At 37.9% G+C, this 23,003-nt stretch overlaps 1 protein-coding gene across 3 annotated transcripts in view; it reads left to right on the top strand.

Annotated features, from left to right (window-relative positions):
- The window catches only part of TAF2 (TATA-box binding protein associated factor 2), a 60,531-nt gene that overhangs the window by 24,933 nt on the left and 12,595 nt on the right, over positions 1-23,003 (top strand). For 2 of the 3 annotated variants that reach the window (XM_053661053.1, XM_053661055.1), the window contains 13 exons: positions 436-550; positions 891-1,000; positions 2,740-2,805; positions 4,797-5,049; positions 6,792-6,932; positions 8,478-8,588; positions 11,564-11,757; positions 12,528-12,667; positions 15,274-15,343; positions 19,162-19,271; positions 19,771-20,000; positions 21,236-21,391; positions 21,878-21,983. In XM_053661053.1, coding sequence (XP_053517028.1) covers positions 436-550; positions 891-1,000; positions 2,740-2,805; positions 4,797-5,049; positions 6,792-6,932; positions 8,478-8,588; positions 11,564-11,757; positions 12,528-12,667; positions 15,274-15,343; positions 19,162-19,271; positions 19,771-20,000; positions 21,236-21,391; positions 21,878-21,983 — 1,802 coding nt within the window. The remainder of the gene's footprint in view (positions 1-435; positions 551-890; positions 1,001-2,739; positions 2,806-4,796; positions 5,050-6,791; positions 6,933-8,477; positions 8,589-11,563; positions 11,758-12,527; positions 12,668-15,273; positions 15,344-19,161; positions 19,272-19,770; positions 20,001-21,235; positions 21,392-21,877; positions 21,984-23,003) is intronic. The other variant, XM_053661054.1, reaches the window with a different exon arrangement.

A 23,003-nucleotide genomic window follows, 5' to 3' on the forward strand; every position in this document is an offset into this window, starting at 1 on the left:
AAATTTGGCATACTTTGAAGTACTAGTTTTTAGTTTGAGTACAGCAATGGTAGAGGCGGTAACAAATTCATCAGGACTGGCCACCTGTAAGATGCAGTGGTCTGGTGACTTGTAGGTTAGAGGATGGTACATGCTGAGTTGTATCTTGGAACTTTTTAGTTTTTACATTTTCTCATTTCATTATGTTAATAACCCAGTAGAGTGGTTTTGCTTCTTTCAAAACACAAATTTCCCAGTGTTTCAGAAATTCTTTTTAAATCTGGAGAAACATTTTTCACAAGAATTTTGAATACGTTGCCACCTGCTTTACATCGAAACATGCTTTCCAAGCTTTGAACTGATGGGAATGCATTTGAAAATTGTTACTGCCACAGTGAATAATTTGTTTAGTATATAGTCGTTTCAGTATGCAAAAATTCCTTTACAGTTCTTCAGAGACCAGAGCGGAGTGGTAAAATTTTATGGAAGTTTTGCATTTAATAGAAAACGAAATGTCTTAGAATTGGAAATAAAACAAGATTATACATCGCTTGGAACTCAGAAATATGTGGTAAGCTTTTTTCCAAAATGGCCTTTTGCATTGCCTTTTCCCTCATTCAAAGTAGGAAGGGTTTACGGGTGGTGGATCTGGTTAGAAGCTTCATAATGAGATTTTGTTTGCAAAGAACAAAATTGAGCAAATACCAAGTGTTGGTGAAGGGAAGACGGGTTACAGATGATTTCATGGGCTACAAATTCTTCTATTCTCTCCTCCTTTGGCACCAATTGCCTTTGTCTTTCTTGAGTTACACATCTTGTATACCATCATTTTATATCGTGATGTATGCACCAACACATAAGAATACATATTGGTATACTTTCATCACTATGAACATTGTTTCTTTTTAAAGGGACCACTTAAAGTGACAGTGCAGGAGTTAGATGGATCCTTCAATCATACATTGCAAATTGAAGAAAACAGCCTTAAACATGATATACCCTGCCACTCCAAAAGCAGAAGGTAGGCACTGAATCATAATTATAAATTAAAGTTTATAGTTAAATTGTAAGTTTCACAAATTAAAATACCAAAATAAAAATTCTAATATATACCAAAAATTCTAAACGATTTTATTTGTTTTTAGAGAGAGGAAAAGGGGGGAAGAAAGAAAGGGAGAGAAATATCAATGTGTGGTTGCCTCTCATGCTCCTCACTACTGGGGACCTGGCCTGCAACCCAAGCATGTGCCCTGACTGGGAATCGAACTGGCAACCCTTTGATTCTCAGACTGGCACCCAGTCCACTGAGCCACACAGGCCAGGGCTTGTTTACCTAATTTTTTAGGTAGAAAACATGTTATCTAGTATCTTTTTCTCTCCATTTTACTTCAAGTTAATATTACCAAACATTATTTGCTTTCCATTTTTGGCAACATTTTTATCCTTACAATTAAATACATTTTCAATAGATTCGAGAATCCGTATTTTGTACTAGTACGGAGAGATAGAATGGAAATTTGAGTTTTTGGAGCCTGGAAAAATTCAAGGCAAATTCCTTAGTTTCGTTCTTATTAGTCTCATTGGTTTACTCTCTACAGTAAATATTGGGGAAATGGTGATTGAATATAAAGGAAGGAGCTGAATACATACATCGTGAAAAGCCCCTGCACCTTCTACAGTGTGTGTCTCCCTCCCTTTGCCCTGTGTCCTCAGGCCCTTACAGATGTTCTTCTGGTCGTTCAAGGGCACAGTGCCATTTTACTTAGGAAATGCACAGCAGTTCATCCTTTATTTAATACATTTTTTTATCATAGCCTTTTAAAACTCAGGCATGCACTCTGAATAGTGAAAGATGAGAAATACTTTTGTGCTGTTCTGATATCAGAATTTCAGGAGTAGAAGTCTGTACTCAGGACTGTGTTAGATCTCAGACGCGAGAATGTCAGTGGATTTGGGTGGCCTTCATGAACTTGATTCTGAGATCTCCCTGTCATCATTTTTTTCTCTGAAAATTTTTAGTTTAGAGCGAAATTCCCCTTTTTATTCTTTCCACCTTTGATATTGGGAACACGTGATTGCTGCCCTCCTCATTGCATTTCCTCACTTTTGTTTTTTCCCTGTGATAACAGTATGTCACTGGGTGTTCTTAGGTGTGAGAGACACAGGAAGACTGTTCTGTGTTCTTACTCATCCTCACCCAAGTCATTGGTGTCATCAAGTAGGTTTATGATTCAAGAGTAGTTTGCATGATTCCAGTTGCTTCTGTTTTCGCTTATCTTAAATCTTGTGCATGTTAATTGTACATCTTAGTACTGCTAAGATGATTTCTGGCTGACCACTTCATACAGGACCTTACCTACACAGAGAACGTGTGTTCAGAATTGCTCGTTTCATTTCAGGCCTGCTTATATATTCTTTTTTTAATACAGGGTTTTTTTTTTTGTTTTTTATTGATGGCTCTCTTATTTTTTCTACATAAAACTGTAGTACCAGTTCTTAGGAATATGGTTAGAACTGACATTTAGTTATATACTTCTTCTTGTTAAACTTGGATCAGAAAGACATTTTAATATCAATTACTTCATTCCTTCAGCTTCAAAATAGATGTCATTGTGATTAAAATTCATTACATTTACTACTCCTTCCTTTGGATATCTTTCAGTGTTGTGTGAAGTCCTTAACTTGTACTTTGGCTGCTTTTTTATCTCCTTTTAGAAGTGGAAATGTCACAATTTTAAAATTACTTTTTCTTAAATGTAGGAATAAGAAGAAAAAAATCCCACTGATGAATGGAGAGGAAGTCGATATGGATCTTTCTGCAATGGAGTGAGTTTGTTCCTTAAGTTTAAGGGCGTACTATTTTCTGTATTCTCATTTGTCTTGATGTGTACCCCTTAAAGTATATAAATGTCCGGAAATTAGTGCTTTTAAAAGGCAGTGTACCTTATGCTAAAATCTTACATAAAATCATCTTACATAAAAACCTTACATAATCTTACATAAAATCATATAAATCTTACAAATCTTACTAAAAATCATATACAGTGGAATACCACCTAGCCATAGAAAAGATGAAGTACTGCCATTTGTAACTGTATGGGTGGGTCTTTAGAGTGTCATGATGAGTGAAGTAAGTCAGGTAAGAAAGGATGAGAATCATGATTTCGTTCATCTGTGGGATATAAAACACAAAAAGCAACAACTTACGAACAAACAAGCTCACAGACACGGATAGCAGTGCGGTGGTTACCAGAGCTGAAGCAGGGTGGGGAGGGGCTGGAGACGGTGGAGGGGGTCAAACATACGGCGACAGGAGGAGACTAGACTGGAGGTGGTGAGCACACAGTCACTGTATAATAAAGCCATACACCCGAAACTTGTGTAATGTTACTAACCAGTGTTACCCCAAGAAAACAGTCAGAGAGGCATGAGTGAACCTGTGCTGGCCCTGGTGAACTGAAGGGGAACCAGGGGGTGGCTTGGAAGTGGGCACAGAACGGACTTAGGCAGCTTCCTTGCTCCTCTGCTGGTCTCTAGACCAGCGCTGCTCAAACTGGATCTCACATGTCGGTCACTGCAGGGGCTTCTTAGAAGGCAGGTTGTGACCCAGCACTGCACTAGGGGGTCCTGATGGTTGGCATTCTTAGCGAGCTCTCGGGTGGTACTTGTTGCCCTTTGTCTTTGGACAAGGCTGTCTTTGAACTTTAAAGGCTCCTCTGCTTGCAAAACACAACTTAAATATCATTATTTAAAGTTTTTATGTGGTATTATTTGTTGACAGTTTCATTTTTAAATATGTGGCTCAAACTTTTTGTTCATATTGTACCTGTATATTTTTTATAAAACAGCTGCAGTTATTTACTAATTTAATTGCCAAATATCATTGCTATTTATATACTTTTTTTAAAAGATTTTTATTTATTTATTTTTAGAGGAGTAGGGAGGGAGAAAAAGAGGGAAAGAAACATCAATGTGTGGTTGCCTCTGGCACACTCCCAACTGGGGACCTGGCCCACAACCCAGGCATGTGCCCTGCCTGGGAATTGAACCAGTGACCCTTTGGTCTGCAACCCAGCACTCAGTCCACTGAGCCACACCAGCCAGGGCTGTATAATGCCGCTGTATACTGTTTTTATACTTTTCTTGTATCATATGACTTGACTGTAGTAAGCACCCACTGGTATTTGATGAATTAGTATTTTAGACGGTGTTCCTTTGATAAAAAGTGTTGATGTAGACTAGATTTTTTTAAAAACATGCTCATTACTTTGAGAAGTTACATGTACAAATTGTGATATGCCTCCAAACTATGATTTCAGAACTTGCTATTTGAAAAAGGTAATCATACACCCAGCATTATGAAATGAAGTACTAAAATCAGTTAAATCCATTTAGTGTAAATAACTCACTCCTTAGTCACAGACGGCTTTCCAATAAGGGGCAGCACTGAAAGCCGTAGTCAGTCCTGCAGCTACAGGAGGTGAAATGAAGAGACTTGGTCTCGTTCCCCTTTCACATGGTGCAGTCACAAATCTAAGTCCCAAATGAATAATTTCAGATGGAATTTTTTTGTTATTATCCTTGGAGATCTTATGAGCAAGATCAGTATAGATAGACATTGTGACGAAGTTGAAATATATTAAACATAATGCCCCGGTTGTCAGTGTAGTTTTAAAAAAATGGGTACATAAACCCCAGGCAGCCTTGAGTACCACGTGAGGAAGGGAAACTGGTTAGTGAGTGTGCTTTGCTTTTATTTTAGGCATATGTAAAACTAAAAAACTGAAATAGCTCCATGGAAAACTGTTTCCTTTCAGCGCGGACTCCCCTTTGCTGTGGATACGGATAGACCCCGACATGTCGGTGCTGAGGAAAGTGGAGTTTGAGCAGGCCGACTTCATGTGGCAGTACCAGCTGCGCTACGAGCGGGACGTGGTGGCGCAGCAGGAGTCCATTTCGGCCTTGGAGAAGTTCCCCACTCCGGCCTCGCGGCTCGCGCTCACCGACATACTAGAGCAAGAACAGTGTTTCTACCGAGTCAGGATGGCGGCTTGCTTCTGCCTTGCAAAGGTGAGGTTACGTACATGTAAAAAATAGAACTCTGCCCTGGCTGGTGTAGCTCGGTGGATTGAGCGCAGCCCTGTGAACCAAACTACCGCGGTTCGAGTGCCAGTCAGGGCACGTGCCTGGGTTGCAGGCCAGGTCCCAGCAGGGGACACACGAGAGGCAACCACACATTGATGTTCCTCTCCATCTCTCCTTCCCTTCCCCTCTAAAGAGAAGTAAATAAAATCTTAAAAAAATAAAACTCTGAAATAGAATTAAAATTCATCGTAGTCTTTGATTTTACTTGGTAGCTGGTCCCTTAAAAGCTTTGTCAAAAGCTTTTTATAAAGACTGATTTGAAAGAAAGACATGTGACCTGAAAATAGGTAATTTATTAAAATTTTATAGTTGTCAAACTGGAAGTCAGATTTTAAAACCAAAGAGAATTTTTCACCATTGTATTGATTTGCCAACTACATTATTGAGCAAAGAATATTATTTGGTAAGAAAATCCTTTGACATTAAAGTACATGAGATCAGTTCATCTTAAGTATCCCAAAGTGGTGCTTGTTTCATATTGGTTTGGGCTTAGTAATCCATGTGAGTTAAACATAATTTAAAATGATAGGTTCTGTAATTTAACATGCCAGGAAAGTTAATTTATTAAGAAAATTAAATATTTTCTTTAGATGCAAAAAAAACCAAAGGTAGAACAAATGAAAACCAGAAAACGCAGACAAAAATTTGGCCAGAAATATTGGGTTCCAGGTATTTTAAAAACCTCTCGATAACAGGTTATTTCCATTTAGTGACTGTCTCGCCTTCCTCACTGCTGAGTTCATTTGTCCAACATGCACCGGGTTAGAATGGTTTGGATTCATCGTATCTTTAATGGTCACTAGTGAGCAATTGGATTCCTACACTCTACTCAAGTATATGAGGGGAAAGATTATTTTCTTTAATAATCATCAGCTAGGGATACAATTGCATTGCTTTTATAAAGATCTTTGTGATTATTGCATGCTATATTCTTAGCAGATCCATAATATTAAGTTATTTATTTATTTTAAATATTTTATTTATTTATCTTTAGAGAGGAAGGGAAGAAGAGAAGGAGAGAAATATCAATGTGTGGTTGCCTCTCATGAGTCCCCTGCTGGGAACTGGCCTGCAACCTAGGCATGTGCCCTGACTGGGAATCGAACCGCGATCGTGTGGTTCGCAGGCCCGCGCTCAATCCACTGAGCTACACCAGCCAGGGCTAATATTAAGTTATTTAAAGTTTTTTTTTTGTTTGTTTGTTTTTTTTTGTTTTTTTTTTTTTGGTGAGCATTCTTACAGACTTACATGGTAGTGAGGTACTTGGTTTGTTTTTCAGCTCAGGTGGATTTTAAAACTTTTAAAACCCATGGTGATATTTCTAGCTGATAAATTTAAAATTTTAGAATTACATCTGCCTAAATGGACAAATACAAACTTATTTAGAATATATGCCTTTTGCAAATATATTTGCTTAAGACATAAAGAATACTTCAATTTAGATATTAAGTTGTAGAAATAATTATAAGTGTACATAAGAATTTGGGAGGGTGAATTTGTATATAATCTCGGAAATGATGGAAGGCTAAAGTCTGTTACACTCAATGAGAAGTGAGTTGTTGAAAACTAGCCCATTTGCATCACTAACTTTTAGAAAGTGGTTTCATTTATTTAAAAATATGTTTGCTTTGGTGATGGGAATTACTTTGTTATCTAACTATTTGCAGATTGCAAATTCAATGGTGAGCACATGGACAGGACCGCCAGCCATGAAGTCACTCTTCACTAGAATGTTTTGTTGTAAAACTTGTCCAAATATTGTGAAAACAAACAACTTTATGAGCTTTCAAAGTTATTTTCTACAGAAGGTACAGTTTACTTTCCAAATTTCTTACAATTGTTTTCTGCCACTATCTGTATATCTCAGTTTGACCTGGAGACTATTCAAATAATAGATGTGTTTTGCCTGGCTCTTTTTTGTTTTTAAAATGTTTTTTCCAGCTTGCTCATTGATTTTATGAGCGGTAGGAAAGGCACTCACTGTCCACACTAATACTAAAGCAAAGAGCGATGGATACTTCGAGTTTGGGGTTGGTTGCATGGCGGGTGCAGGTTCGGGGCAGTCCTTCCGATGACGTTCCTTCTGGAGTTTGGGCAGCATCTCTGAGTCAGAGAGAAGGCAACACACAAGCCCGGCTTCGCTACTCACCAGCAGTTCGCAGGAAGCCGAGTTTCTTACCCCTCTCAGCCTCCGTTTACTCATTATGAAGCTTATCTTTTTTAGAAGTAACACTGAGCGCGTGAAGTGTTTTAGGTTATATTTACCACATAGTGCGTTTCTATAAATGGTAATATAGAAAGTGGCGGTGTGATGGGGTCACGGTTTTAGGAAGGGATGTGAGCGTGGCAGGGAGGCCAGCATTTGGGCAGCGTGAAGTCATCTGTACAGTTTTTGAGTGGTTTATTAATGACAGTGAAGACAGAGATGAGATGAACCAAAATGCAGTAGAGGAAGAGTGAAGCTGAAGTGGAAAAACCAACAAAGGCTGCTTTCTGGTCTGGAGTGAGGAGGTGAGAAAGGAGACTGTCGAGGGTAAAGCAGGGCTGAGAAAAGGGCGTTTTGGGTTTGTTTGGTTTTGGATAGAGGGAGGGGAAGCTCGAGGCGTGTTTGGCACAGAGAAAGGGGCCATTGGAGAGGAATGAAATACTCTGTGGAAGCCGATAAATATCAGAAAGATGGCGTGAATCCTGAAGGTACTGGCAGTGGGTGGGACAGAGTTAGGAGGTGCACTTCAGAAAAGTAAGACCTGCCTTTTTCTGAGTCAGACTTCCACCTCCTTAGAAAAGTTGCCTGTGAAAATTCGGGAGGAAGAAAGTTAAGCTGGATTTCGGATAAGGTGCCCCTTCTCCTGGAGCTGAGATGGGATGGTACAGGAGGGTCACCGTGTTCTCAGCCTGGGGTTGAACTGTGTGCTTCCAGCCACGAAGTCATTCAATCCCGAAAGGTTGCGAGGCCCCTGCTTAGTAATCAGCCAGCTAAGATCACCCGTCTGAGTAGGTAGTAGAGTAAGAGTTGAAGAACGGTTTCTCTGGTGTTAAAACCCATGCCTTTTCTACTGTAGAACCCAGAGCTGAGTTTATGTGATTTACACGGCGTGTATTTCCTCTGACAACTGAAAGACGGAGGCACGTGGGCGGCAGGGTGCACCCAGTTACACAGCTCTCCCCGTGGATTCCTGCTCGGCCCTTCTGTGGGAGCTTGGTGACACGTGTTAGTGGGAGGGGTGGGCGTTAGGGGTGGGCGGGATCCGGATACCTGTGCCAGCTCTAGAGTCCGCTTATCCTGCATGTACTGAGTTCAGTGATTGTCGTAATGACAGGGTTCAGTTACATGTTTCCTTTTTTTTCTGTAGACCATGCCAGTTGCAATGGCTCTGTTGAGAGATGTTCACAACCTCTGTCCCAAAGAAGTCCTAACATTTATTTTAGACTTAATCAAGTACAATGACAACAGAAAAAATAAGGTAAGATACCTTAATGAATATTATAAAACTACCCAGTGTTACTTTGTTTTTAAAGGAATATTTAGACTGTGAAATCATTGTTGATTCCATGGTACTTGGAATTTCTAGAATGAGAAACATGTAAACATGATTTATTATCATAACCAGTGGATAGAAACTGAGATTAGCTGGTCTTTACATGTTTCTTATACCTGATATAATGTAGAGATAATGGTGCATTAGATTTTGGGGTGCCAGCTAAAACTTACTGGGGGGAATCTGACAAACCAGTTTTATTTTTCCTTCTTTTTTTGTTTACCAAGTGACACCCAGAAAACAGTTCCCTCTTGGGATAATTTTTTTATTGATGAATTTGACATTTTCTTAAACCATTACATGTGTCTATTCATTTATTTAGCAAGTAACTATTGGATGCCATGGTTCAAGTTACTTTGCCTGTCCAAGTAGGGTTATAGTATCTGTGAGAATCAATGGGGTCTGAGGGGTGAGTGTTAAATCAGTTGCTTTTCCTGCTCTGCCCACAGTCCACCTCCTTTTTAATGTCTGAGTTCATGCAGTGATCCAAATATGTAGGTCAGAAACAGCGGTTGAATAAATGGGCTCTTGCTCTCCTGGCAACATAGTTAGTGGAGGTAACAGTGAAACCATAAAAATACTGGAAGGAAACAACCTCCAAATGGTTTGATCCGTGGTGTGCACTTTGGAATAGTTTCTGTTTGCTGTTGTGGCTACAATTTCTTTTCCTGCTCAGTATCTGAATGCAGGCCTCTTTAGGGACGCTGTTGTCGTGAGTGTCCAGGTGAGGTTCTGCCCCCACAGTGAAGTCAGACGCGGTGCGTGTCCCTCTTCTGTCCCCGGCGGTGTGTGTTGCTGGTAGAATTAACTCACTGGCTCCAGTTCAAAGGACCAGGCTGGAGTATCTGATTTCCTCAGCTTAAATCAAGCCACACCCAGGTTGCCTTTCAGTAAATCGATTCCCTGGGAATCGACTGGGGTATGAGTGTAGGAATTAATATTTTTTTATGCTTTCCTTCTCCATTTTCTCTGCTTTTGCTGGAAACTCCTATTATTCCTGCGTTATGTCTTCTACAGCTTCCCTCCAATTTCTTTTATGCTTTCCTTCCTATTTTTTGTCTTTTTTGCTCAAACTTTCAGGAGTTTTAAAAATATTTTATATTTCAATTTAATTTTGATTCTGATTCTTAGTATATGTCTTTCTTTAAAAGTGTTTTGCTATTGGAAAGCATCTCATTGGTTATTTCTCAGGCAACATTAGTGATAATTTTGGATGTTTTCCCCCTGCCACTTTTCCTTGCACACACTGTTTCCTTCAAGTTGATTTTTCCCCTTTGTTTGTTATGGTCTTTTTTCCTTGATACTTTAAAAAAATATCTGGTGATCTTTGGGTTATATGTTTGTATATGAGAGTAGAGCGCTAAATAGCTAATTTGAAGCTCTGTGGTACAAGCAGGATTTGTGACCTGTGGTCTTTCTTTTGGAGGAACCTTGCTGGGTTACTATAAGAGTACCATTCATGTGGTATTTGTTGAGTAAATTAATATATGAACTGTCCAAAAAAATTGAGCCATTGTTAATATAACAAAAATGGTTTGCGTGACATCAGTGTAACCTGGCAACCAAGGAAAATGGACTGGAATGCGCATGTGTGAACAATGACAACTTTACTGCACTAGTCAGTGGGGCAGTAGATGCCAATGAGGGAGCATGTGTACTGTGTGGTTGTCCCATTAAAAATGACTGAGACAGTAGAGCAGCAAATATGCATCACATTTTGCATTAAGCTCGAACATTCTTCCATGGAACTATTTGGATGATTCAGAAGGGTTTTGGGGATGATGCAATGAGTGCAGCACAAGTAAAAGTGTGGTGCAAATGCTTCAAAGGTGGTTGAAAGTGATCCACGTTCTGGAAGGCCTGCAATAAGCAGAGTATCTGAGAATGTGGAACGTGGACAGGCTGCAGTCAACACAGATCGGTGACTGACAGTGAGAGAACTAGAAGCTGACCTGGGGATCCCAGAACCACTCTGTCCGAGACTTTGACACAGAATCTTGGCATGAAACATAATGGCGAAACTCATTCCACAGCTTCTTCTGCCAGAGCAGAAGGAACATCATGCAGTTGCTAATGACTTAACTAAAACCACTATCAATGCATAAGATTTCCTCAAGAAGGTCATAACCAGAGATGAATTATGGGTCTAGGGCTGTGATCTGGAAACAAAAGCCCAGTCGTCCCAATGGAAATTGCCCTGGTTCTCAAAAGTCAAAACAAGATCAAGTCCGTAAAGGTGTCCATCATGAGTACTGCCCTCCAGGCCAACCAGTTAATGAGGAGGACTGCCTCAGTGGTCTTCATCCATTGCGAATCACAGTACAGTGAAAACGGCCGCAGCTGTGGACAGCTGCTGAGTGGCAGCTTCATGACAGTGCTCCGGCTCAGGCATCACGTCTTGTGCAGAGGTTTTTTGCAAAACATCAAATCACCCAAGTGACTCAGTTCCCCTGCCTCCCAGATTTGGGTCCCTGCAACTTCTGGCTTTTCCCAAAACTAAAGTCACCTTTGAAAGGGGAGAGATTTCAGACTGTCAACAAGATTCAGGAAAATACTACAGGGCAGCTGACAGTGATTGGGAGAACTGTGTGACACCACGGTGCCTACTTGAAGGGGACGGAGGCGCCGTTGTCCCATGTGCCGTGTCTTGTACCTTCTTCAGTAAATGTCTCTGTTTTTCACGGTACATGGCCAGGTACTGTTTGGACAACCTTGTTGTATTTCTGGTTTGTGAATCTTTCACTTTTTCCCTTTCATGTGACTCTACATAAAGGATCAAGTTGAACACTTACCAACTTATGTTTTTAGATAAATTATGTTCTTAGATTATGAGTATTTCATTTTATTACTTTTGAACAGAAGTATGAATTTTGTTATCCTCATGCCATTCTTGGCCTCAGTTTTCAGATAACTATTACCGTGCAGAAATGATCGATGCCCTGGCCAATTCTGTGACACCTGCAGTCAGCGTGAATAACGAGGTTCGCACGTTGGATAATTTAAACCCGGATGTGCGGCTCATTCTCGAAGAAATCACCAGGTTTTTGAACATGGAGAAGCTGCTTCCAAGTTACAGACACACCATCACTGTCAGGTGTAATGATTCTTCACACTTTCTTTAAAGTTATTTTTATAATTGTAAGAGAAATTTATTTCCGTTATAGAAAACTGGGGAACACAGTAAAGTTAAAGGAGAAAATTAAAATCCTATGATTCTGTCATTCACAAATTATTGCTGTACAGTTTTGGGGAATGGCTGCCTAATTTTCTTTCTCTTGCAAAATAAAAAAGTTTAATTAGTGGACATATATTGCATATATAGTTTCTGTGTTCTGCTTAAATAACCTCACATCATCAGAAACTCTGAAAGCATTATCTCTGATGTCCTCATAACGTTTTATCTCATTGAATATACCATAAGCAACCTTCTGTTAGACACTTTTAAGGTGACTTTTTGCTTTTCTCAACTTCCTTGCATATGATTGTCAAAAAGTTCTATCTCTTTAGGAGTTTGCTAAAAATGAAAAAGTCGATTCACTGTTTCAAACATTATGAACACTTTAACCTTCCACATTTATTATTTACTAAACTCTGTAACTCAGACTTTTAGAAAAAATGCAAAGTATAATGATACCTGAAATTGAATTTTCAAACAAGTTTTAAAATTTGTTTTCCTTTAATTGCATTTAGATACTTTTAACTTTTATGATTTGTAAAAATTTAATGATAAGAATTAACAGTTGGATTCAAATCAGATCATTTTTTCAGTTCACTGTTACAGGTTAATTTCTAGTGCCTCGCAAACGACTTTGATTCAAAATACTTTTAATGAAACCATTTAACCGTCAGCACTGTTTTTCCTAGTTGTTTGAGAGCCATCCGAGTGCTTCAGAAGAATGGACATGTGCCAAGCGATCCCACTCTTTTTAAATCCTATGCAGAATATGGCCACTTTGTGGACATTAGAATAGCAGCTTTGGAAGCAGTTGTTGATTATACTAAAGGTAATGCTTGAGAAGTATATGTCCACATCATTTTAGAAAGAAATGTTTACTATTTAAAGCTGGTCTTAGTTATTGGGATTTTCTTACTATGTACAATAGAAATATTTTAATCTTAAAATCTTGACTCACTGATTTTTGTTTAATATGGAATTCTTATAATAATTAATAAGTGAGGAAAAATAATAAAATTAATAAGTAGATATATTGATCTGTCCAAGAAGTCAGTATATCATTCTTACGGCTTTAAGTATGTGTTACTGTAAGAAATAGAAGACACTTTTTTGTGAAGTTTCTAACTATGTAGGAGGGATTCAAGAAAGCATCTTGCTCCCGGCACAAATCTGCATCTGTGAAGGGGGAGCAGGAGCTTTAATCGCCCTAATCAGTAGGCCGATTGATTAGGCAAGGCTTTAAAAGTTGGACTCCAAAAGTAAGTTCAGAGAAAACTTCGTAGGCAAAAACATTTTCAGAAATACAGAGGAGAACTATAAACAGATGAAAATGTAAAAGAAGCAAAAAGAAGTCACAAAGAATGGAGATGGTAGAAGAAAAGCAATAATTCAAGAAGTAGTAATAGAATACTTTGACAAGGTATGAATGAAAGTGACCTAAGCTAGAATCTGATGAAATTTAAAATTTTAAAGTTAGAGAAGAAAATAGTGTTAGTTCCCAGTTATTATACAAGATAAGAGAATAATGCAGCCTGTGACTTCTTCAGCATATGAAGAGCTCAGAAGAGTTCGAAAGGGAACAAATAGCGAACATCACAATGTCTAGGGCCAATTATGATTTAAGATACTCCACTTTGCCAAGTTGTTTTGTTGCTCACATAGCCTTGAAGGCTAGAACATGTTACATCTGTGTAACATTTTAAATAATAAAGTTCCCAAAGATAATTTTCAGCTGGTCTGGAAATGAATCAAAATAATAGCTAAAGATCAAAGTGTGAAATGTAGAACATAGTGATCAGCAACTGTGGCTATAAAATAAAGAGCTAAGCTGAAATATCTGTTCATATGGTTGTAAAATTTAATGCAGATTTCAAAAATAATTCTTGAAAAGGCGAAGGGCTCAAGCAAAGAAAAACACCTTGTAGACACAGACAGCCGTACGGTGATCAGAGGGGGATGGGGCGGGAGGTAGAAGAGGGTGAAGGGGGTTAAATGGTGATGGAGGGAGACTCGGCTTGGGGTGGAGAACACAGTGCAGTATACAGATGACGCGTTGTAGAATTGTACCCCTGAAACCTGTATGATTTCAGTAGGCAGCGTCTCTCCAATAAATTCTATTAGAACCTCTGGGGAAAAAGTAATGTGCAAGTGTAAGAAATACGTAAATTAACCTACATCTAAAATTCCAGACCAGAGAGCACTGAGATATGAGGACAGTAAAGAAGTTAAAGTTTCCTGAGCTTCTGATCTGACTGTGAAAACGAATGGGGAGAGGAGTTCTTTAGTAGATATCAGTTAATTTTTACATGTTAAATAGGGGAAAGTATGCACAAATTTTATAATCTTTTGTAAATAGGAATACTTATTTATAGTTAGGACTTATAAAAGGGTAAGATCAGTATAGTGTGTTCAATACACATGTTGGTCTAAACTCAGAAAGGACAATCATTTGTTCTTTTTATGGAAGGTTAAAATACACTTTTAAGAAATTACGGTGAAAATAGTGATGTTTTTAAAAAAATTTAATTTCTTGGCAGGAAAATATATAATCCTCTCTCAGTCTTCAGTATTTTTTGAGATTTTATCAGTTCATGAAATTTAGAGGTTTTGAGGTACACCAAACACGGCAGTATCCCCATCTTTCTTTCCCAGGGTACACGGTGCTCACTCCCACATAGACCTGAAGGTTCCATGAATTAGTGCTGTCCGAGGTGAAATAGAACGCTCATGTTGCGGTTTCCAAGAAACATGAAAGAAGTATAATTTAATCGAGAGGTGTTTAGGTGTGATCCATGAATTTTAGATAATTTGGAAACAAAAATATGTAAAATATTAGAAATAAAATTCTGAAAATAAAGCTTTTTTAGGTCATAGCAGTAAAACTTGCTGAAAAGGTGAATGGAAATAGCTAATGAGTCATTTTATTGGTCAGTTATAGGACTATTGTATTTTTGTAATTGCCTTTTATGTTTGGAAAAGTTAAGGCTGTTTTTTGGCCTTAAATGAAAGAAATGAGTCACAAAAACAGTGTTCCTACAGCTAAGGGATCATTGAGTAGCGGACATCTCTATAATTTAAGCATCTAGAAACAACAATTTTTATTTAAACACATTTTGTCTATTTAGAGTTAATCGTCTTTAATTTAGGGCTCAGTAAATTATAATTTGCTTTATGTTGTATTTGCCATTGATTTGAGCTGCAGTGAAAAATATACACTTGGTTTTGTTTTATGTTTTGGCTACATATGGCATAATACTTATAAAATTTACAAAATGGCCTATTACATAAAAAAAAAAATGTTAGGAAATTGTCCACAGCCTTCAACTCTGGAAATCCAGCTAAAGCAGAGTCCTAACTAATCAGTGTAAACTCCTTGCCTATCACTTGTTAATTTGTTATAATTGCAACAACATGTTTCTTCATTTTTGTTTTCAGTGGACAGGAGTTACGAAGAACTGCAATGGCTCCTTAATATGATTCAGGATGACCCTGTACCCTATGTAAGGTTAGTTTTTATGTTACAGTTTGTTTGTAAGTCCTCCAGTGAAACTGAATAATTTCAGATGGTTATACATGGAACAAAACCTCTGTTATTTTGGAAAGGACAGGAATATGGTGTGCACCTGTCATGTCCTTTTTTGACTTGTTATTTTGATTTGCCTTTGAAAAGGCATTTAAAAATATACTATTAATAAAGTTTATTTCCTGTAATTTTATATACAATCTCTATTATAACTTAAAAGGAAACTTATGTAATAGTTTGTAATGCACCTGAAGGATCCCTTAGATATAAAAAATTATGAAACCTCTACGGATGGATTTAATTTACTTTAAAAGTGATTAAGAACAATGTTTTGGTGTATTCCCTTTCTTCCTTTCTATCTCATATAAAATCTTCTTAAGTAGACTTGGGGTTATTTTCATTTTTTGTATGCCCTGCTAGTCTTCCCCTGCCCACCCCCCAGAGAGAGGGAAAGAGAGGAAAGAAGAGAGGGAGAGAAACATCAATCAGCTGCCTTTCACATGCTTGTAACTGGGGCTCTGGGCCACAACCCAGGCATGTGCCCCAACACGGAATCGAACTGGAGACCCTTCAGTTCTCAGGCTGGCACTCAAACCCCTGAGCCACAACAGCCAGGGCCCTTCTAGTCTTTTCTGCTGCTTTCTTTTGCAAAGTAGAGTGTTTATGGTGTGTTCAAATAGGAGTAACTTTTTGACCATTTTTGTCTTTCTTTGCACATAGTAGGCACTTAAATTTTTGTTCACTTTAAAATGATTTTATAAAATAAAATTTGAAAGTTAGAAAGTAACTCTGGTTATAGTCATTCCAGCTAGAAGTGAGAACACAAAGCTAAATATTGTCTTGCTCACCTTTACACATCAGTTGGTAGGTAATTGTTTTCTTCTAAAAAGGCACAAATAAACCACCTTCTGACCTTACTGAAATGCATCTGAGCCTGAATTCACATAATATTTTTAGCTCTAACGGAGATTTGGGTATAGCAGTGAGTTTTTGGTTAAGTCACCTTGTATTTTAGTGTTTTAAATGATGCTTATTACGTAAATATCCTTTATACAAAGTTTTGCTATTAATATTTTGTAGTTCATTTGTGATCTAAATTATATTTTAAATGGTTTGTCATTGTGATTGATACACAGTAAGGGTAAGGTTGACATGGATAGTAATCTCATAACTGTCCCTTCCGAAGTACGTATTTCTATTAAAGACAATTGGCAGAATGCCTGCCCACATGTCTTACTGGTAGAGCTCATGTGTTTGAAAACTTCTAGTAAGATCCGACTGATAGCGAGTAGGAACAGAAAGTGTAAACACAGTATCAGTAAAGCTAACCACGCAGTCATTTTTTTCAGTTCACATCTGCAGAACTGACATTAAGATGCGTAGTTCTCAGATCTTGGAATTGTGCTTTGAAGACTGTTTTTAGCAGAGTATAAAATGATGTAATATTTAAAATTTTTATATTCCTGAATTATATACTGTACAATATAAATAATTGCTTTTGGAATTATTTATATTGTAAAAGCAATATAATAATTGATTTTTGAAATATTGTGGAACTGTTAATTTCATTCAGATTTCAAGAGCTGTTATTTATAACGTGAGGTGAAAATCTGTTTAAAGATACATTTCATGATTATTTTTGATGTTTTCTTCTTAATTGAGGTGGTTCAAATGGGGAGTCTTTTAGGCTTTATTTAAAACCATCTAACCCAAAGATTTTCAACAAGAATTTTTAAAAAAATATGCAATAGCTGACTGTTGAGTCAGTGGTGCTGACCTCTTTTCCCTTAGATGGTCAAATAAAAAATGGCAGCGGCCAGCGCAACAATAACCATCCAATGTGAATGAGTCAAAATTCACATTTTACCTGCTTTCTTTTTTCTGTCAAATTGGCAAAAAATAAATGTTTTGGTGTGCTGCATAATTTTACTAATTAGCTTATATATACCATGAAATGAAAAAGGTTGAAAATCACTGATCTAGTGGTTATATTCATAGTTTTAAAAATGCAGCAAGTCTTAGAAAAATCTTTAGTGGCATTAAAGTATTAATGCAGCAGTTAGCTTGTGGGTATATTTTTTGGTGTTTTGGGACATCTGTCTCTCTTTTTATTTCTCTGTGTTTTATACTTTGAATAGGAACTCTGTTCTTTCTTTTTGTCCCATCATTATTTTCTTTCTTTTTTTTTTTGAGGTATAATTGACATATAACGTTATACATACTAGTTATATCACGATCAGGTGTGTGATTTTAAAGATGAAATGGAATTACCTTTCTCCTGGGAGTTTTTGAACATTTCCTTGGCTTTGGTTTGGCTCCATTTCCTAGAGATAGTGATTGGCAATGGTATTGGACTAGCCCACAAGGAAAACTCTGAATTGTCTAGGGAAATTTGATGTTTTTGCTGCTGTCAAGATGATAGAAAGCCATGGCTTTGCAGGATGTGCTTCAGGCGCATTCCAGATGAAACGTACACTTATTGCAGTGATCCGAGTGAATACCATAGAGTCGTATCCACTCTTACAGACTTTCAGTGGGCTTTCATATGCTCTTAAAACTTCAGAGCACAAGAAGGTGTCAGCAGTGACCGTCCACATCCTTCAGTGTTATAGACATAAAACTGAAGCGCTCAGGGATTAAGTGACTTAACTGCTACCTAGCAGTCCCCTTTTCTCCATCTCTTTCTCAAGTTCTCATTTCATGTGATATTTTTCCACCAACAATTAGATACAAAAAACTCCCGGGTTCACTTTTTTTACAGTTTTGCTAGCATCATTAAAAATTACAACGGAAGGCTTGGCTGGTGGTGTAGCTCAGTGGTTTGAGCTCAGTGGTTTGCGAACCAGAGGATCACAGTTTGATTCCCAGTCAGGGCACATGCCTGGGTTGCAGGCCAGTTCCCAGCAGGGGACGCATGGGAGGCAACCACACATGGATATTTCTCTCCCTCTCTCCTTCCTTTCCCCTCTAAAGATAAATAAATAAAACCTTTAAAAAAATTACCACTGAAGTTTCTTCCTCCATTATATCCAGGCATTCTGTGACTCTGAGGTTTGAATGTTTCGGCCTGGCTTTTATTCCTTCACCAAGCGCTAACTTCCTGTCAGAGCCTCCTTGCTGCGTCTTTCTCTGCCCTCTGTTTATGGTGTCTTCTCACAGCACAGGACATTTTCTTTTTCAGACTTTGTTTTGCTCACATTGCCCTATTTTTCAGAAGATTCTAGAGTGTGTTCAAGTAGCCTCTCACACAAGGCAAGAACTCCCAGTAGTGCAGTGTAACCGTTGCCATCTGTAAGGATACTTTTTTATGAATTAACTTTCTGAATGTCAGCTTATTTTGAGGAAACCTTTTCACCATGTGTGTATTTAAAATGCTCCTGCCATTTCTGTGCTCTACAGAGATACTGTGAAGTTCATGTTCATTTTATTATCTCAAATGTAGGCTTCTTCTTGCCCTATTTTTTATCACATTTTAAGATTTTTATATTTACTGATCAATCTTTTCGGTAAACTTTTCTAAGATTAAAATGTTTGTTTTAAAGGTAGGATGGAAAGGCTGGTTAAGGATACAGGGTCGGTTTTAAAAGACCTCATTGTGCGCTAAAGCAGTTTTAGAAAGAACAAGCCCACCCGAATCCTTTAGTGAAAAAGACAGTAGTAGGTATTTAGAATGTAACATAGACGTTTTGAAATGAAAATAAACCTAAACACAAAGCTAGATCTAAGGAGGGACTACAGGTACAGGCAGTTTTTAATGTTTTTATTTAATGGTCAGCAAAAATTTAGTGTTTCTTTTTCAGACATAAGATTCTAAACATGTTGACTAAGAACCCACCGTTTACTAAGAACATGGAGTCTCCCTTATGCACTGAAGCCCTGGTCGATCAACTTTGGAAACTGATGAATTCTGGTGAGACAGTGGTGGCTTTCCAAAAAAATGTTTATGATTGGATTATTTTCATTTTACAACAGGTTTTCAAAACTTAAAGAGCCATGGTTTATTTTTTTGTGGGTTTTTTTTAAGATACTTATTACACCTTTCTTCACAGTGGTCGATGTAAATCATTTCCTAAGGATGTATTTATTGTACTGTTTAGGCATTCATTTTGTAAAGAATGGTGTGGTGATAAAACATTTTCCCTGTTCTAAAATTCACTAGTTCATTCACTAACATTTATTGTTCCCATAGCAGTTTATAAGCATCTGAGCTAAGATAGGATGCATCTTTAGGGTAGAGGGTCTGCCAGTGAGGCCTGTAGATCAACTGATGGCCCCTTTCCAGCATCATAATTCTTTCATTTCTTCCTTCTATAGGAACAGTTAAAGTTCCTAAAACAGTTCTGGAACAGGTAGAAATGTGTGGTTAAATGTGCATACTGAGTTGTATTCCTGTACTGTCTCCTTCCTAGGTACTTCCCATGACTGGAGGCTGCGCTGTGGTGCTGTGGACTTGTACTTCACCCTGTTTGGCCTCAGCAGACCTTCCTGCCTGCCCTTGCCAGAGCTGGGGTTGGTTCTCAATCTAAAAGAGAAAAAAGCCGTCTTGAATCCAACCATAATCCCAGAGGCCATCGCAGGCAACCCAGAAACTGCAGTTAATCCAAGTAGCCACGCACAGCTGGTTGGATTTCAGAACCCTGTAAGAGTCACGTGGGTTAGAGAAGATGTGGTTTTGTTGTATAGAGCTCTCTAGAGAAGAGAACTGCTTCTTTTGAGCTGACAGATTTTAAAGCCACAAACAGTTTGTTTTGTACCTTTTTAAAAACTGCCGGCTGACGTAGTTTACAGAGTGTGCTGACAACTGCATAGCCAGTCCATTTGCCCCCCTTGTGATGATGTAACGATTGTTTGTGCTTGAGCATATAATCTCTTCTTTGAGCACTAGGAAACTGGAATGAATAGCCTGTCACGTGTTACCCTTCTTGTCCACGTGTGGTCATGGCAAACTGTGTGAACCCAGGGGCTCTGACTCGCCCCGCACACACTCTGGTCTAAACATTCCAGGTACCCGACAAATGTTTCCTGAATTAAATAAATAGAAAACAAATGATCAGGTAAATGAGTAATCTGACTTGGGACGAGATTATGCATTACATTTAAAATTTGTGTGTGTGTTTGCTGTTTATAACTATGTGTTATAAAATTACCAGACATTTTGTGGATAGACCTTTAGGGTACATATCAGTCATTTTCTTGTAATTTAAAGAACATTTTTTAGGAATGTTTTTTTAAATTGATGATAGACTGTCCCCACTATGTCAAGCTTCATTTTTCACCAATATTTGGACCAGGTTACTTGCCTGGCAATTCCCTACTGGTGTTTTGACACTTGAAAACTCGGATTATCTCTATTCTAGTTAGAAATAGTCATTTAAAACTACTCACTTAGATTTTCTGAAATATAATTGAACTTATTTGTTGTAAATTTAAAATGTATCCTAGAGTTTGGGTTATAAAGATGTAATGTAAATCTTTCCATAGGAAAAAAAAAGTGTCTCATTGAAGAGCTCTTATAGATAGATCTGAATAGTTATAAATCTGTGGAAATGAGTATGTTTATAAGTCTTGCCAATATATGTTAATTTATCTACATTCATACTTGGAGTCTTTGGGATAAAAGGAGAAAATGCACCAAAAGGTACATTCTTTTGGGAAAGCTCTAACAGTTCACTTAAATAACTTTTCTCCCCCACCTCTCAAAAAAAGAAAACCCAGCAGACAGAAAAAGGTAAAATTTATGTGAAGCCCATTGCTGATAACTGTTAGGCACTGGGCATGCTCTAATCTGCACGGTTGCTCTAGCTCTTAGTTTTCAGCTATAACATGAGCTATTTGTCTTCAGAAATCTAATTTTGATCTTAAATATTGCCGCAGGAAGATGATCACCTTGCCAAGGAAGCATCATGTAATATATCAGCTCATCAGCAGGGAGTGAAGAGGAAGTCTGATACACCACTGGGGTCCCCACTAGAACCTGGTCAAATACTGGAGAAGAATGAGGATAGCAGTAAAGTCAAACTCAAAATCAGAGTAAGAAATACAGGTTAAGCCTGTATTAACAGTGTAGGACATTCACCTTCTTGTAAATCTTTGTGAATATTTGCAGTGGTTTTTCCTTAGTGACAGATGGGGCAGACTCAATCACAGCAGAACCCAATGTCCATCTCTGAAACGTTCCGATCAGTTGTTCAACTTCTGTTATCACACACTTCTCTGTCTGGGGAGGAACCATGTGTGCACAACCCACCTCAGCTCGCTGCTCTCCCGTAACACAGGACTAGATTGTAGTTGCTGTGAAATTTCCAGTAATTTTCAGTCAGCTTCTTTCGGAGGCTGGACCACGTAATCTTTTCTCTCTCTTAATACTTTTTTGGGAAAAAAGACACTGCTTTTCCTTTTAAGATTATTTGGGGGTATAGCCTAATGCCTCTCTGCTACTTTTCCTGAGAGCTAAGATCCAAACATAAAGTGACGTAACAGCCCTTTTTCTCTTTTGTTCTTATGTGTCTGCTTTAGTTTTCAAGTTCTCAAGACGAAGAAGAGATTGATATGGATACTGTTCATGATAGCCAGGCCTTCATTTCTCATCATTTAAACATGCTCGAAAGGCCGTCAACTCCAGGTGAGGTCCGCGTACTGCGGTCACTGGGATGATGGAGAGGGTTCACCCATCACTATTCTGAAGAGTGTTGCTTTATTTATTTTCTTTTACTCCTCCCCTGAAGATAAGTTGATTGGTTTTAGAGAGCGACACAGAGAAAGAAACATCATTGTGAGGGAGAAGCATTGATCAACTGCCTCCTGTACACACCCTGATCAGGGACCAAATGCTAGTTATGTGCCCAGACCAGGCACTGAACCTGCAGCCTTTCGGTGTGCAAGAAGTGTTCCAACCCACTGACTCACCCAGCTAGGGCTCGGTTTAATTTTAGGTGAATATCTATAAAGTTTAAAAGTAGCTGGTATAAAATGAAATATTAGATTGTTTCAGATTATAACACACATGAACAAAGAAATAAAAAATGTTTCTTTTGATTTTCAATTTTTTTTATTTTTTAACATTTGGATATATTTATACTTCTGGATTTTTTTTAATCCATTCATCAGATTCCTTCCAACAGCTTTAATTTCTCTCTTTCTAGTATGCTTAACCTAAAAGTTAAAATACTAGGTTTAGTTTGTTTTTAATAATGTAACCATAATTATGCTTAACATTCTTTGACTAAACTTAATGCTGTTCAAACTAACAGCTACTTCCTCTTTTTTTGCCTGCCTATTTTACATAATATCATATTATAGGTTTTTGCATACATCTATCAAACATAACATTTCCTTTTCAAAATATTATCTGAGACAGTGTTGAGTTGATATACTAAAGTTTATCTTATTATTTCCCTGTTGATAGGCATTTAGGTATTTTTGGCTTTTATTTGCTACAGGTAATTCTGTACTGCATTTCTTCATACAAAAGCTTTTGTTTCTTTTTTTATCAAATTGCATTATTTTGATGTGTTTTCCAAAATATATTGTTGGCAAAATGATTAATTTTAGTTATATTATGAGATACTTCACTTCAGATTGTCTTAGTTCTTGATATGTAGTGCCGTAATGCTTTTTGAAGGGATTACCCATAGTTTATGTC

Source organism: Artibeus jamaicensis, unplaced genomic scaffold (assembly GCF_021234435.1).
Source record: "Artibeus jamaicensis isolate MK-2021 breed Jamaican fruit bat unplaced genomic scaffold, CSHL_Jam_final scaffold_916, whole genome shotgun sequence".
NCBI classification, from domain to species: Eukaryota; Metazoa; Chordata; class Mammalia; order Chiroptera; family Phyllostomidae; genus Artibeus; species Artibeus jamaicensis.